The 14,432-nt window shown below is 35.8% G+C and overlaps 1 protein-coding gene across 7 annotated transcripts in view; it reads left to right on the plus strand.

The window, feature by feature from the left end:
* Positions 1 to 14,432, plus strand: part of EML1 (EMAP like 1) — a 121,813-nt gene that overhangs the window by 91,208 nt on the left and 16,173 nt on the right. For 4 of the 7 annotated variants that reach the window (XM_082283280.1, XM_082283278.1, XM_082283283.1 and 1 more), the window contains 6 exons: positions 1,247 to 1,273; positions 4,392 to 4,521; positions 8,643 to 8,792; positions 10,317 to 10,386; positions 12,178 to 12,288; positions 14,108 to 14,203. In XM_082283280.1, coding sequence (XP_082139406.1) covers positions 1,247 to 1,273; positions 4,392 to 4,521; positions 8,643 to 8,792; positions 10,317 to 10,386; positions 12,178 to 12,288; positions 14,108 to 14,203 — 584 coding nt within the window. The remainder of the gene's footprint in view (positions 1 to 1,246; positions 1,274 to 4,391; positions 4,522 to 8,642; positions 8,793 to 10,316; positions 10,387 to 12,177; positions 12,289 to 14,107; positions 14,204 to 14,432) is intronic. The other 3 variants (XM_082283279.1, XM_082283284.1, XM_082283282.1) reach the window with 1 other exon arrangement.

Consider the following 14,432-nt stretch of genomic DNA (forward strand, 5'->3'; position numbering starts at 1 on the left):
TTTACAGTTGGGATTCTTTGTAAGAAGACAAGGACAAAAAGGGCCATGTCTTCTTACTTCACATATGTCTTCTCTTTCAAAGCATTATTAAGGTTTTTGTAATTAAAGCAATGCCAAGTTACAGCTATGATGCTGTCATGTTAATGTAATCATCAAATGGTGCCCTCTACAACTGTTGGAGATTTCCACATCTGTCCCAAAGCCTTGTAATGTAATTAATCAAATTACAAATGAAAAGGTGGTTTGTTACTAAATTTTTGGTAATCTAGCTTTAATTTGAAAAGCACTTTAATATTTTCCAACTTAGGTATTATCCCCGCTGAAAGATTTTGGAAGTGAGACAGTAGGTGTAAGTGAAAGTAATGTTTGTCCTTGTCATTAGACAGTTAAAAATTTTGAAGAGTCTCAATAAAAATATGAAGCTGAGTAGTGTATGTAACAGTTATTTTTGTTCTGAAAAGTCAAGGACAATTAAAATAAAGATTTATTTTAACAAATTAGGAAGGGGAAAAACCCCTGTTGATTTATCAGATGTATTGTATTATTTTTATGCATAGTTCTGTGACAGTAATCATACATTAAGCTGAAAAAGTTGGAGTTCTTTTGTTTACTGCATGGATTGATCAACATCTAACAAAGCTCTTAAGCCATATTTCAAGGTTTAGTGTAACTGATTTTGAAGTCAATAATACATTAAACTAAATAAACACTTAAGTCTCTTGTGACAGTATAATCACGGTTCATGTCCCTTCCCTGAAAACTGATGGTTTAGAAAAAGAAAACTTCCAATTTGCACAGAATATGCTTTCCTTGCCTAGTTTTTCTCCTTCCCTTATACTGTGTACTCAGAGGTATATGAAAATTTTTTTCTTCTGCCACTTTTCCCATAGATAAATGTTAGTAATTAAATAGGTGTGACACTACACTGGTGTCCTTCTCACCTAGAAAAAATTCCTACTGAAATGAATGTTTTTTTCTAAGGTTATACTTGTTATTTTACTTAAGTATATGGTTGCATAATGGAGCTTAAGCCAGTGTTTTAATGGTAGAACTAAACAGAGCCCCCTAACTGAGGAAAGCGGTTTAGAAGGTAATTACCCAGAGTATGGTTCAGTGTTTTGTCAAGCCCCAGGTTAGCCTGCAGCAGAATAAGACTGAGCAGCCTGTAGAGCAGGTATTTAGAGAGTTTATTGTATTCAAACACATCTTTATCTAGCCCTTCTGTCTCTGTCTCTGTAATCACAAGGGAAGCGCCGTGTGACACACTGCAAAGGTAGGCTTCACGTCCAAAACCTCATAGCTCTCGAAGCAAAATGGCTCTGGTGGGATAAAAGCTCAATGTATATACAGCTGTTTTCTAACTTGTGTGCATTTTGCAATGTTAAAACTTTTCTAGTTCTTTTGAGTGAAACAAAAGTGTTATATACCATTTATTATATGATCTACTGAATTATAACCCTCAGGTGCACTTTAATCATAATAACGGGTTATAATTTACATTCCTGTGGACTTATTCCTAAGAATTTGAATTAGAAAAAAAATGTTGAGAGAGCTATATGGCAACACATGGATGTTCACTGTGTTTGAAATGGCATTCTGCACTTTTGCTGAAATTCGTATAGAATTTGCCCCTTTGTTGGCTGTTTTGCTGTTAGCCTAATATGATCATAGAAGCCTTTGTTTTTCCCTTGCTTTTTCTTACTGAGTAGATTGTAGATTTTTCTGAATGTTAAATAAACAGACCTAGGCCTTCAACTAATTTCTCATTGCTTTTTGCTCAGTGTCATAAAGCAGAGTTACTTTTGGTAAACATACCATATTGGTGTCTAAAGCTTTAGTAAAGTTGTAGTGTTAATATGCACATTTTTGATGCATGTTTATATCTGTGATCTAATCACAGATTTATCTGCTTTTTAGAGGTATCTATATCCTAACAGTTTTTCTACTAATCAGCATCTTTCAGCTTTGCAATAAATGTGAATTCCACAAAGCAAATTGTTTGTTCTCAAGGCAAAGTCTTTTAGAGAGTCTCTACCTCTGTGTATTCTTTGTACAAATTTATACCTGCAGTCAGTGGTGGTCTCCTTTGGATCCCACTGGCATTGATGCGTCTTCTTATTTCAGTTCATTAACCGTTAATTTATGCAACACCAATATCAAATTTACAAAACTGCAGATGTAAAAGATACATTTGTCTAAAAGTTTCACTGTTGGTCTGTCTTTTTAGCTTGATGATTGTCTGTCTTTACATCTATATCTTTACATTTAGAACTCTGCTGTCTTATAAACTTACTTAAGAAAAGTATGAAGAAAAGGATGGAGATTGGTTGTGTAGATAATTTGGATTAGGAATTAGTAGAGATGGAATTAATATTACCAAAAGTTAGAAATAAATACACAATATGACTTCTATGCCTGACCTAATCAGCCTAAGTTCCTCTTTATAGTTAGGAGAGAGACACACACATTCTGAAGGCATAATTCATATACTTGTTGTAATATACATGGTATGGTTTACTGTACAGGTTAGTATGTATGTGCTGTTTCCTAGTCTTGTGTGACTAGGTCAAATGCTCCAATTCTACATGACTAAATGCAAGTTTTATGAGTCCTGTAAGCTTCAGGTGAGAAAAGCAGCTCAGTGAATTTAACTTTGGTTCATTCACAGCCTTTGACAAGTACAGCCAGTAGTTGTCATTGCTGAAAATCTGTTGACTACCAGTGCGCCAGCATCAGCAGTATTGGCACGTGTTTGAAGCTCATTAAATAGATGCTGCATGCGCATACAAATAGTGCTGTAATGCTTTGCTATTTAATGCTCTACCCTCTATTTTATTTTCCAATACGGATCTATTGGAGTAAATTTTTAAAAACAATTCCAATATTCTGTCATTTTAACGGTCATCTTGAAGTTCCAACCTTCTGTCACCATTATTTCATCATTATCCCTTCTTTTTAGCATTAAGCTTTCTGTTGTTTTCATTTTATGTATGCATTCTGTAAATGAAGCTAGAGAGACATAGCTGTAACTTTACTGTGACAGATCAGATAGATCTCCTTCCCATATGACTTCGTAAAAAGGCAAAATACATATCTAGTTAGGTAATACAGCATAGCTATGATAATTGTTTGTTCAATCAATAATTTTTATTAATTTAGTCAAGATTTGTAGCATATGCATATTTCCAATTAAAATAAAACCTTAGCTTTCAAATTAAAAAGAACAGTGGTATATTTGTAATGATACTTAACAATTCATAGCATAATTTTAACACTCCTAAATTGTATAATTTTTTTTTTCATTTACATGATTTTTGTTACTTTTGCCCTTCCATTTCCTCTGTGCCCACGATTATTCTGTCTAGTAACTCTACAGATGTCACTGACTCCAAAACTGCTTGATTCGCATGCGAACAAGGCTGAACCCCTTGATCTGCCGATGGAGCAGCAAGAGCCAGCACGTTCTGAATCTGGACAAACTTCATCAGAAGTTCACAGGACACCCACTTTGGCCTTGCCACTTCCCAAAAGTCCTAGTCAGACCTTCATGGCATTTCCCAGATCTCCTAGTTTTATAAGCCCCATGAAGTCCCCAAGTCAGTACTTCCAGATCTGTTATTAATCTCTGCTTCTCTCCCCCAAAAATATTTCTTACCAGTTCAACACATTACTTTTAGTGTTTTCTTCTAGAAATGTTTACTTCTGTCAGCCAATTGAGTTTTTGTAGCTTCTTTCCTGTATGTCATTTTCCTTTCTTTTAATGTCCTGTCAATGTTGTCATTCCTTTTTCAATGTTTAGTAATTCTTAAAGCACATATCTTTTCTGCGTGTACATCAGCATGATTCCTCTTACTAATTGTTTGTGTTCCTTATTTCTAATGTATCTCTAACGCTGTATCAAGTGTAAAGCATATCTTTACACGGGGATGCAAAGAATGCGACTGAGTGTTGGAAAATAATTTAGATGCTGATGCTCAACTGTAAACATTAATTAAAAAATAAAATTAATTTTAAGTGGCATTTCTGCGTTAATTGTAATCTTTGATGTATTCCCCTCCATTTTTAATATTTAAAAAATGTAATATTGTAGCATTTACCAAAAAAAGTTTCAATTTCAGACCTGTTTTGTAGTTCTTCATGACATTGTTTAGTTCTAATTCTGCTACTCAGAATATTTAGAGGAAGAAGGGACTTTGTATGTTTTTCAAAAATTCTGCTTAGTGATTATGATTTAGGAAAAAAAAGAACCTGCTAAATTTCTAAGTTTGATTTTGCATGTCATTCTGTAATTGTAATACACCAAACTGTTATGTGGGAAGGGATGGAGGAGCACTGGAATTCTCCCCTGATGGCTTTTTTGTGTAACAGTAAACATTTCTGACCTTTTGTAGAGGAAGGATACGTAAAAATGTTTCTTCGTGGACGTCCTGTTACCATGTACATGCCCAAAGAGCAAGTGGAATCTTACAATTTGGAAGCAAAAGTAGAACTACCAGCCAAGAGGCTTAAACTGGAATGGGTGTATCCTTTCTGTGCTGGAGGACTACTAGAAATCAATCATTCCTTAATGATTTGGGTTAAATAACTTTTTGAGCTAAAGTATAGCAGGATTAAGGGTTTGTTTAATTGGTGAAGTGACATTCCGTTGAAAATAGGTGTTAATTTCTTGAGGCTGCTGTTCTTCACCTTGTAAAGTACAGGGTGGCAGCTTAAGAGATATTCAGCTCAAATGTTGCCTGGAGGTTAAGTATGAAGCATGCTAATTAGCCAAAGATTAAACTAGGCATATCATAAGAATGTAGTGAGCTGGGATTATTAATTATGGTATGCATAAGACAAGCTCAGGTTTTTTTCTGGTTCTTAGCAGTAATTTATCATTTTAAACTGTTTTATAAAATGTACACCATTGTCCTTAAGAGGATGGTACATTCAACTTCAGCACGTGAATAAGCCCTGAACTGAGCAGTGCTGTGCAACTGATACATGCTTAGCCATAAAGTTTATAAAATATCATATATAAAATAATATTTGAATTTATATCTTAAGGGGGCTTACACACCAAAAATACCGAACAAGCAGATTTTTTCCAGATTTTTTCTATGAGTGGACATAATTGCAAAAATCTAACTTAAAAGAAATCAGTGTTTCATTACATACAAAAGTTTTCATATTTCACTTTTAAGTATAATGATAAAATATATTCTTTACTGAAAAAAAGGGCATTTCACTTTTGTATAATCTTATTACATATAATAGATGATTCAAGATTAAATATAAACACAACAAGATCTGAGTCTATTTGTAATATATTATCTTTATTATCTATATTATCATTATCTTTAGAGAGATGATGTCTTCATAAGGTTTTCTGTTTTAGGAAAAAGACTTTTTTGGTCACAAACAATGAAAATAGGAAATTACTTTGTCTTCATAAAAAAAAGACAGACTGCATATAGTCTTTTTCAAAGTTGTATAAATAGAACTGCATGTGGTTTCAGAATGTTCAGAGAGTTTCCAAAGGTCCCTTTGTATTCACAAGAGATTAATGACAGATTTAGTAACCATTCTTATTATTCCTATTGCAGCTGAGCCTGTAGGTTCTATTCCATTCTGCTGGAACTGCATAGATAATGCATGCACAAATAAGTGAAGATGAGTTAAAAAGACAAAAAATCCATAAAATTAATAAAACAGATGAGATTAGAGTAGTAAATGCTGCTTACAGCATTTTGCCATCTAACTGTTGTACAAGTTCTCACCATTTCTCACAACAGAATTGAATGATGTCTTTTGTAGCTGTAAGGAGCTCCTCGCTCTGGGGGCCTAAGGATGATACAGGAGAAAGTGTTAGAAAACTTGCTGAAATAACAGAACACCCAATGATGAAACAAAGCAGAATGTCATTTGGCAGCATGTAGGTGGAACTTGACGTCAATATTTCAGACTATTATAAGAAATTATAATTAGGGTAGGTCATGATTTCTGTCTCATTAGTTTCTCACTTAAGCTTATTTAAATGACTGAACATTTTCCAGATGGACTATTATTTTTAGTTTGAATATTCATATGTCCTTCCAGGTGTGTGTCCGTATACCCAGCAGAATCCTCTCTATTAAGGTTGTCTATGAATAGAAAAGGTGTGAATTAATAAAATGATCTAACTAACCCTAAATGGTTATTCTAAATGGTTATTGAGGAGGAGGTGTTTTTTTTCCAAAAATACTGTGCTAGCTTCTTCAGTTTCTAATTTATTTGCAGTTAAATCCAATAATGATAGCCATACTTAATATTTAGAGCAATGACTAGGAATATGGAAGGTTTAGAAAAATAATTTAAAATAATTTTTAAAAAAGAGGGAGAAGGTAATGCCCACTTTACAGGCTAACAAGGAGAAGAAAAGCTGTGAGCAGGAGCATAAGATAATTTAAGAAGAAAGACTAAGATAGCAGAAAACCAAGCAATATTGTAGACATTCTTTACAGCTGAGTTGGAGGAGCTGCACTGTTTGATTGGAGGGTAATGGACCTGGAATAGGAAAAAACATCTTTGTAGCAGATGCATGTCTAGCTGTGGGAGTACAGCCAGAAATGCTCTATAATGTAAGAATGGGGATAGGGAAACAAGATATTGGAGGTGGCATGGACAAATGGAAAGGAAAGCAGACTGTGATGAGAAACAGAAGGAAGAAAATCTAATGGGTATCGATTTCAGGGCATACCAGAACCCTAAAGGGGTGTTACAGTCACATTAGCAGCTGCCCAGGTAAGCTGAAAAAGGTTCACACCTTTGATATGTTATCATATATATTAGGACTTGAAGAAAGAAAAATGCTGAGTGATGAAGTGTGAGGGGGGCTGGAGCAGAGGTGGAAAATCCAAGTGAGAAATCAGCACTAGGGACATCAGGGCGGGAGCAGTGGCCTGCCCAAATCCATTTGAGAGCAATTCTCTTGGCAAGAAGGAGGATTGAAACAAAAACTGCAGGCCAAATGAAAAGAAAAGGTCAAGGTAACATTCCCTGAAGTGCCAGCTCAGCAAATCCAAGTCGAAGCCACCAAATCCGAGTGTGGGAAACAGTGAGGAGAAGGAGGGATCAACCCCAGGAGTTTGCATCTGAGAAAGAAGGCTGATAGAAAGAAATTGAGTGTTTGACAACAGCAGTCATGTGAAGGGTTGAATGCAGCATTGTTCCCCACAGGAAGAATAGTAAAGAAAGGAGATTTTCCCTAAAGAATGTAATCTTTCCTGTATAATGGCTATTTTTTGCACTGAGATTTGTTCCTTGTGAACGTCTGTGTAATGTTAAGTTCAATTCCTTACTCTAACTTCAGCTGCTGGTTCACTATAAATGTGATTATGCGTTGAACTAGGGAAATATTACATTGGCTTCCGTAATGGTATCTGGCCTGAGGGAGAAAAATTAATTTAGACAAATAAAGCATTGTCCAGCAATCTAGAGTAGTAACACCAACCATCACAGACAGATTCAGATTGATAGTAAATTCTTTGTAATTGAAGATATTGATTGTTTCAGTGTCATCACATTTTAATATCTCAAACTTGAAGAAACTTTGGCTGAGATGTTTCATTTTATGAGGCTAAAAGCTCTGTTTCTGAATTCACACTTTGATAATTGGGTATGCAGCACTATTTCTATTGCATTTATAAGCAAAATCAGCAAGATGTTTCTTCTAAAATAATTTAAATACATTAACTATTGATCTTATTATTTCAACATTAACATTACTGTTTGAGTGGCTTATCATTGACCATACAGAATAGTGCACAAGTATCTTGTTTAGATCATGTAATTGGGGTTTCATTATCTCTCCATATATTTTTCACAGCCAGTTTCTCCATATTGACTGCATTAGAATTCACTTCTGTTTTGCCAAGGTTCTGCTAATGCTGTTTCTTTCTGTTCCCATAAAAAAAAAGAAAGCTAAAATAGTTGTAGTCCCTAATGACACTTCAGAAGAATAAAACTACAAAATTTGGCTGAATTAACATTCAGTCTAAATGAGATTATTATTCCTGTCATTTCATTGAATTAATTTTAGATTCATGTTGATATGACTAACATCAGAATCTGGGCCACTGCCTTTTAAATACTACAAAAATAAATGGAAATGGATGATGTAACCCTTCTATGGTTTTTATCCATCTGGCTGGCCATGTCCACATTAATGAATCAATCAACCTGCACACAGGGTAATGCAATCAATCCTCGTGTAATGCAGGGAGATGTGCTGAACGACTTATTAGTGTTTCTATCAAGTCTAATTTTTTATTTTAATTAGTCAAGCAGTGTAAATAGTAAATACACCTGGGACAAAATTAGTATTGCCTTAGTCTGGTGTTTATCAAATTCTAGAGGATGCTAAAGGAATAGTACGTCTGCAAATTCCCATATTCTTTGCTATGGATTTTTTATAGGATGTGTAGGTTTTAAAGTCTGCAAAGTGCTTCAGCTCTCGACTGTAATAAGGCAAAGAGTTCTGAAGGTTGTCAAGTAATAAAGCCATGCTCAATCCAAGAGATGCAGACTACAAGGACAGAGAATCCATCTTTTTTTTTTTTTTTTCTTGTTTTTAACATTCTTCATTGGTAGACAATGTTATTGCAGCTTGACCAACATGCTAGCTATGGATATAGGGGTCGGGACTGTCGCAGCAATCTCTATCTCCTGCCGACGGGAGAGACTGTGTACTTCATCGCGTCTGTAGTTGTGTTATTCAATGTCGAAGAGCAACTTCAGAGACATTACACTGGTCATAATGATGATGTGAAGTGGTAAGTCATCTAATAACCGTTCTTTTTTTCTTCATTAAACAGTATTTGAGATAGATCCACTCATTTTCATTACTCTTCTTTTAGGATGATTGAACATTATCTTCTTCTTCAGAATCTTCTCCTTCCCATTTTTAAGTAAGGTTGAATTATTGCCCTTCACCAGGGCTTGGGTGCCCAGTACAGTTCCTTTAGGTTCAACCTAACCAGCAAAATAGTTTTAATCTCACCTGTGGTCTTCCTGGTAGTCTTCAGGCTGCTGACATCATGGCAGATAAACTAGACTATAAGCTAGATTTGGTTTGTCTGCTGCCATGCACACATGCCAGATTGGGCTTCAAAGTGATTTAATTGTGTTGAAGCTCAGAGGTTACTAGATACTGGCAAATATCAGAAATATTAAACTGAAATCTAAATAAACATATGGTTTATCTTGATGGTATCAGTCTGCTTGCACAGTGTAGCTGAAAAAGAGCACCTGGATTATCTGATGGGCCCTAATGTATGAAATGAGTTCGATATCCCTTCTTTAGATTAGGCATTATGAAACACCCATTGTCCCTTAAAGCCAAAAATAGGCCTGATAACCAAATCTGCTTGAACTGTGAGCATGTTTCATAAATTGAATTATTTGTATAATCTGGTTGTTTTACAAGGAGACTTTTACCTTGGACCTGTTCCATCTCATTTCCTTCTTTCAAATTTTCTGTCTCTAGATATTTCAAAGCTTTCAGGTTTATTGGAAAGAGGATACCTTTCTGGTTTGTAAAGCTAAATGAATTATAGCCACAGTTCATTTTGTGTGGTACTTGGCCTCTAGAACTGCATGCAAAGCAGATGCAGTGAAAAAAGAATTCACAGGATTTTAGGACAAAAATAGACTGTACTCCAGACTTTATTATAAATTTTAGGTTGCTTTTCTTAGAGGCATCAGTTAACATTGATCACAGTTTTTAAAACCCCAGTGTTAATTTTAAAATAAAAATTCCTGATTTCTGTATCCTTTCTTAATAAGGGACTTCTTTTACTTTTTGAAAAGCATTAGAGAAAGTTGGTGTCTCCCTATAAAAGTCACTGAATATCTGGTCATACAGTCTGAAGAACACTGTTAGCGTGGCTACATCTATTTGCTCTGGGGGGCTGTCACTAGACAGCTCTGATGGGACTGACCAGATCTCTGCAGCCTCTGACTAGAGATACTGAAGTTCGGTGACTTGCTCAAACCAAAACCTTGTTCGCTGCACTCCTTTAAACCTAGGTGAGGTGAATCCCACACAAATGAGCCTGGGGCTTGTTTGATACATGCATTGAGGTACTAGGACAAGTAAATTACTGCCTTCTTCAAAGGGAAGAAAAGTGAATAGAAGAGCATGGCAATTGTTTTGTCAGTTCTGTTTTTATGTAGTTAAGGTTACACGTATGCTGTGTGCTTCATATGACTAAAATAGGGCTGTTTACTACAACTTCAGGTAATAGCTTGTTTAAATAGATAGTCAATAGCTTCGTTTGGCCTCTTCTCTTTTTTAGCCTGGCTGTTCATCCTGACAGGATCACTATAGCAACAGGTCAAGTTGCAGGGACATCCAAGGATGGGAAAGTAAGTGGCTGCTTTGCTGATGTATAGTTGTTTATATTTTGTAAGAATATGTTATTAGGAAGATACATGCTATATTCTTTTCCTATTGTAGTTAAATTGCTCTTACATTTTTGGACTGAACCAAAGCAAAACTTAATTTGAGAGTTTCTATTGCACACTGTCACAGTTACCCAGTTCTATTGTCAAGACTGGTCAATAGTTTCTGGTTCCATGACTCAGACAGACTGAAGATAAGTTTGGAGCTGGTCTCTGAGAGGCATGGAGGGATAAGGCTGCAAAGAAGACCTGAGAGGGCAGAGGGATGTTGGGAAAAGGAAGACATTAAATTGTGCAGTATACAACTTCATTTCTGATCACAGCTGCCAAAATCAAACTACAAAGAATGGGTTTGGGTTGTTTGCTGAAAAAAACTGAACTTTCACTCTTGCCATCAACTAGGCAAGAATATTTTTCTCTCTATTGCCACCTGTATTATTGTAAGCTTAGCTGTAAGCTAGGACTTTATTTGAACAGAGTAAGATGAACATTGCTCCAAAGAGCTAACAAAAGGGAAAAAGAATGGGAACAAGCAGAGGCAGTAAAAACCATGAGGAAAAAGTTATTCAGCAGAGTATGCAGCTGTTGTCACAACCAAACTATTGCAAACTTTTTGGCAGATGCCAAAGAAGAATTTTGGGATAAAAACTGGGTTATCAATATGCTGACTACTTTGAGTGTTGTGATTTCACCCATCAGCAATTAAGTACCACACAGCCACTCATCCACCCCCCACACCACTCAGTGGGATGGGGAGGAGATTGGAAAAAGGATAAACCCTGTGGTTTGAAATAAGAACAGTTGTTATTATTACTAAATTTTAATTAGATAACAAGAACAAAAATAAAGACAACAAAAAGAGAGAAATAAGACCCAAGAAAGAGAAATTATGTACAATACAATTGCTCACCACCCGCTGACTGATGGCCAACTCGTCCCCCAGCAGCAATTGGCCTCTCCTGGCCAGCTCCCTAATTTCTGTACTGGGCATGATATTCTGTGGTATGGAATATCCCTTTGGCCAGTTCAGATCAGCTGTCTGAACCATGCTCTCTTCTGGCTTCATGTGCTGCTCCTCACTGTCAGAGCATGGGAAACTGAAAAGTCTTGACTTAGGGTAAGCACTGCTCAGCAACAGCCAAAACATCTGTGTTACCCACATTATTCTCATCCAAAGCACAGCACTGCACCAGCTACGCAAAAGAAAATTAACTCTATCCCAGCCAAAACGAGAACAGTGGAAAAAAAAAGAAATACCAGTTATGCAATGTAAGTTTTATATAAAGATAACTTAGCTGAGCAACATAAACCATTAATTTTTATTGTGTGTTGGAGCTTTTTTAACTTACCATTGGATTTATGAAATAAAACCCAAAAGCTTGATGTCTGTGCTTGAGAGGAATTTGGTGTATAGGTATATAAAAACCACCTATATAACCTAGGTACTGTTGTGGCCTTGGGGCTTTTTTATATATTTTTATTTATGTTGAAGGACAGTTTCGCTGCTTGTGAGCCGGAAAGACTCCACCAGCTTTCCCGGGCTGCCCCCTGGTGTCTGTGGGAGGCATCGCGGGGCTCAGTAATCAGCAGACTATTTGTAGTTTGCTTACAGGGGTGACTCTAGAGAAGTTGTGATAATTTTCATACCTTCAATTGTGATAATTTCTTTTTTCAGATGTATTCTCTTTTTAAAAATCCTGATGGGTTTTTGCCATCATTGTTTCAGCTGATTCTTTTTCCGTGTGTGTTTTATAGCAATTGCCACCACATGTGCGTGTCTGGGATTCTGTAACTCTGAATACGTTGCATGTCATCGGAATGGGGTTTTTTGACCGAGCTGTCACTTGCATTGCTTTTTCTAAATCTGTAAGTAAAGTAAATGAATAGTCACATTAAGGCTGTTTGCTGGAAAGATCTTTGAAATCTTTCAAATTTAGGTGACCAAAACAAACTTCCAAGCTGTCTCTTCTCTCAGGTTCCTCTTTAGAGGAGGAAAGCTTGCAGCCCACTTGTTTCCAACAGTTTAGGTTGCTATTAAAGTTAACAATATCTCAGCAGTCTCGGAGATTTACCATATGCTTAAAATAAACTGCAATTAATTTCTTCAGCAGCTGCAAAAATACTTGTGTACTTGAAATTTCAGCATCCCTACTTTTCTTGAATCACCCTATTCTGTTTCTTCCTACATAAGAAATTTACTCTCTCTGCACCTTTTAACCCTCTCACTGTGCCTAAAGTGATTGATAAAAGACTTTTTAAAAATGGAGGCTCCCATAGGAGAATCAAAATCTTTTGCTTAAAAGCAGCAAAAGCATATGGAAAAAGGATTGTAGAAAGTAAAATCCTGTTGTTTGCTTGCTGGCATTATCATTTGAACTCTAATCTATCAGAGAGATAAAGAAAATATTTATATGCTGATATAGGCTGCATTTGAGTCCCGTATAAAAACTTGAGTCTGTGACCTGGCACGTGCAAGCATCAAAGCGTGCCATGTACAACAGAATCTGTAAGCAGTGTATGTGGTGGTGTCTGGTTATCTTGACAGCATTTTTAAATAGGAGAGGACTACCTGGTGTATTCCCTAGGCAAAATTTACTTCAGTGAAAGTTTCTACAAAGAATTGAAATCCATTGATGACTATGTTTATAGAAAGTAGAAAAGAGAGGGGTGTATTGGGAGAACTAGTTAAGAATACAAAGGTGAAAGCTAACACAGTTCGACATCACCTTTGAAGGATAAAAAGGAATAGCAAGCAAATGCTCTGTAAATATCCCCCTGGAGCGAAATAGGTGCATAATAACAGAGGAGCACTATTGGCATTTGCCAGAAGAAAGCAATTGTTTAATATGTTTGCTTTGTGATTTTGTCTTGGCCTGTTCTGAGCATCACTTCCCATTCTGTAGCAGTACTTCTCTCATTTTAGGCAGCCCTCTCTTCAGGTTTCTTAATCCTGTCTCTCATGGGTTGCCTTGGCACAGTTATTTTTGTAGTTGTGTCTGATGTGTATTGTGGGCCTGAATCATCAGGATAACAACCAAGCAACCTCATATGTAAAAAGACACATCAGAAAAATGAGTACCAACAGGAGAAGGTCTAGGAAACATGATGCATGAAGAAAAAAATGAAGGAATTAGGGTAATTAAGATTAGAAAGAGGGATAAATGTCGTAACTATAAAAAAGGCACTTGTCAGGAATAAGTTGTTTTCTAATTCCTTACTATGTTCTCTGATTTTGATCTATTATACAAATATGAAGAATAAAATTGTTTCATGTGTTAACAAACATCTGGGAAGAAATAATTGGTTTAAATTGCAAAGAAAGAAATCCAGTATAATTATCAGGAAAAGCCTTCTTAATAAAATAGATAATGATGTAGTTTGCCTTTGGAATTTCCACTACTGAATATGATAAGAGATCATATTGTAAAGAGATACCTAGCACATTCCTGACATTTGACTGCAGTTTGCAAGAGTTCCATTTCTAGGTCCCTTTTAAGCCTTGTTTTTCAATGACCCTATAAATTATTATATTTTATGGAGATATAACTACATGTATAATAGTTAAAGTGTAAATATGTGTAAATATCTCCACTTACACATATGTATTTGATTATTTTGAATGTGTATTTACATGTTCCTCGTGTTGTTTGGGTGATGCATTAATATTTCCCATGTTTTGCCTCAGAATGGAGGAAGTAGCCTGTGCTCTGTGGATGACTCCAACGACCATGTGCTTTCAGTGTGGGACTGGCAGAAAGAAGAAAAGCTGGCAGATGTCAAGGTGTTGCAATAAGATATTTTGTACTACTTGCTTGTATGTAGATCTGGTTTCTTGTAATAAAATATCTTTCTGTATTTAACTTTCTGTGCCTTTTTAACGTTTTCGCTGTATAAAAGGCAAGGAACATGAAGAATGGGAATATTTTCTTTCTGTTGAGATTATCCCAATAGTTTTGGATTTTTAAAAATTTTGCTATTGTTGTCATTCTAGAATTGATTAGAAAATTCTG

Source organism: Coloeus monedula, assembly GCF_965178545.1.
Source record: "Coloeus monedula genome assembly, chromosome: 6".
Classification (NCBI taxonomy): domain Eukaryota; kingdom Metazoa; phylum Chordata; class Aves; order Passeriformes; family Corvidae; genus Coloeus; species Coloeus monedula.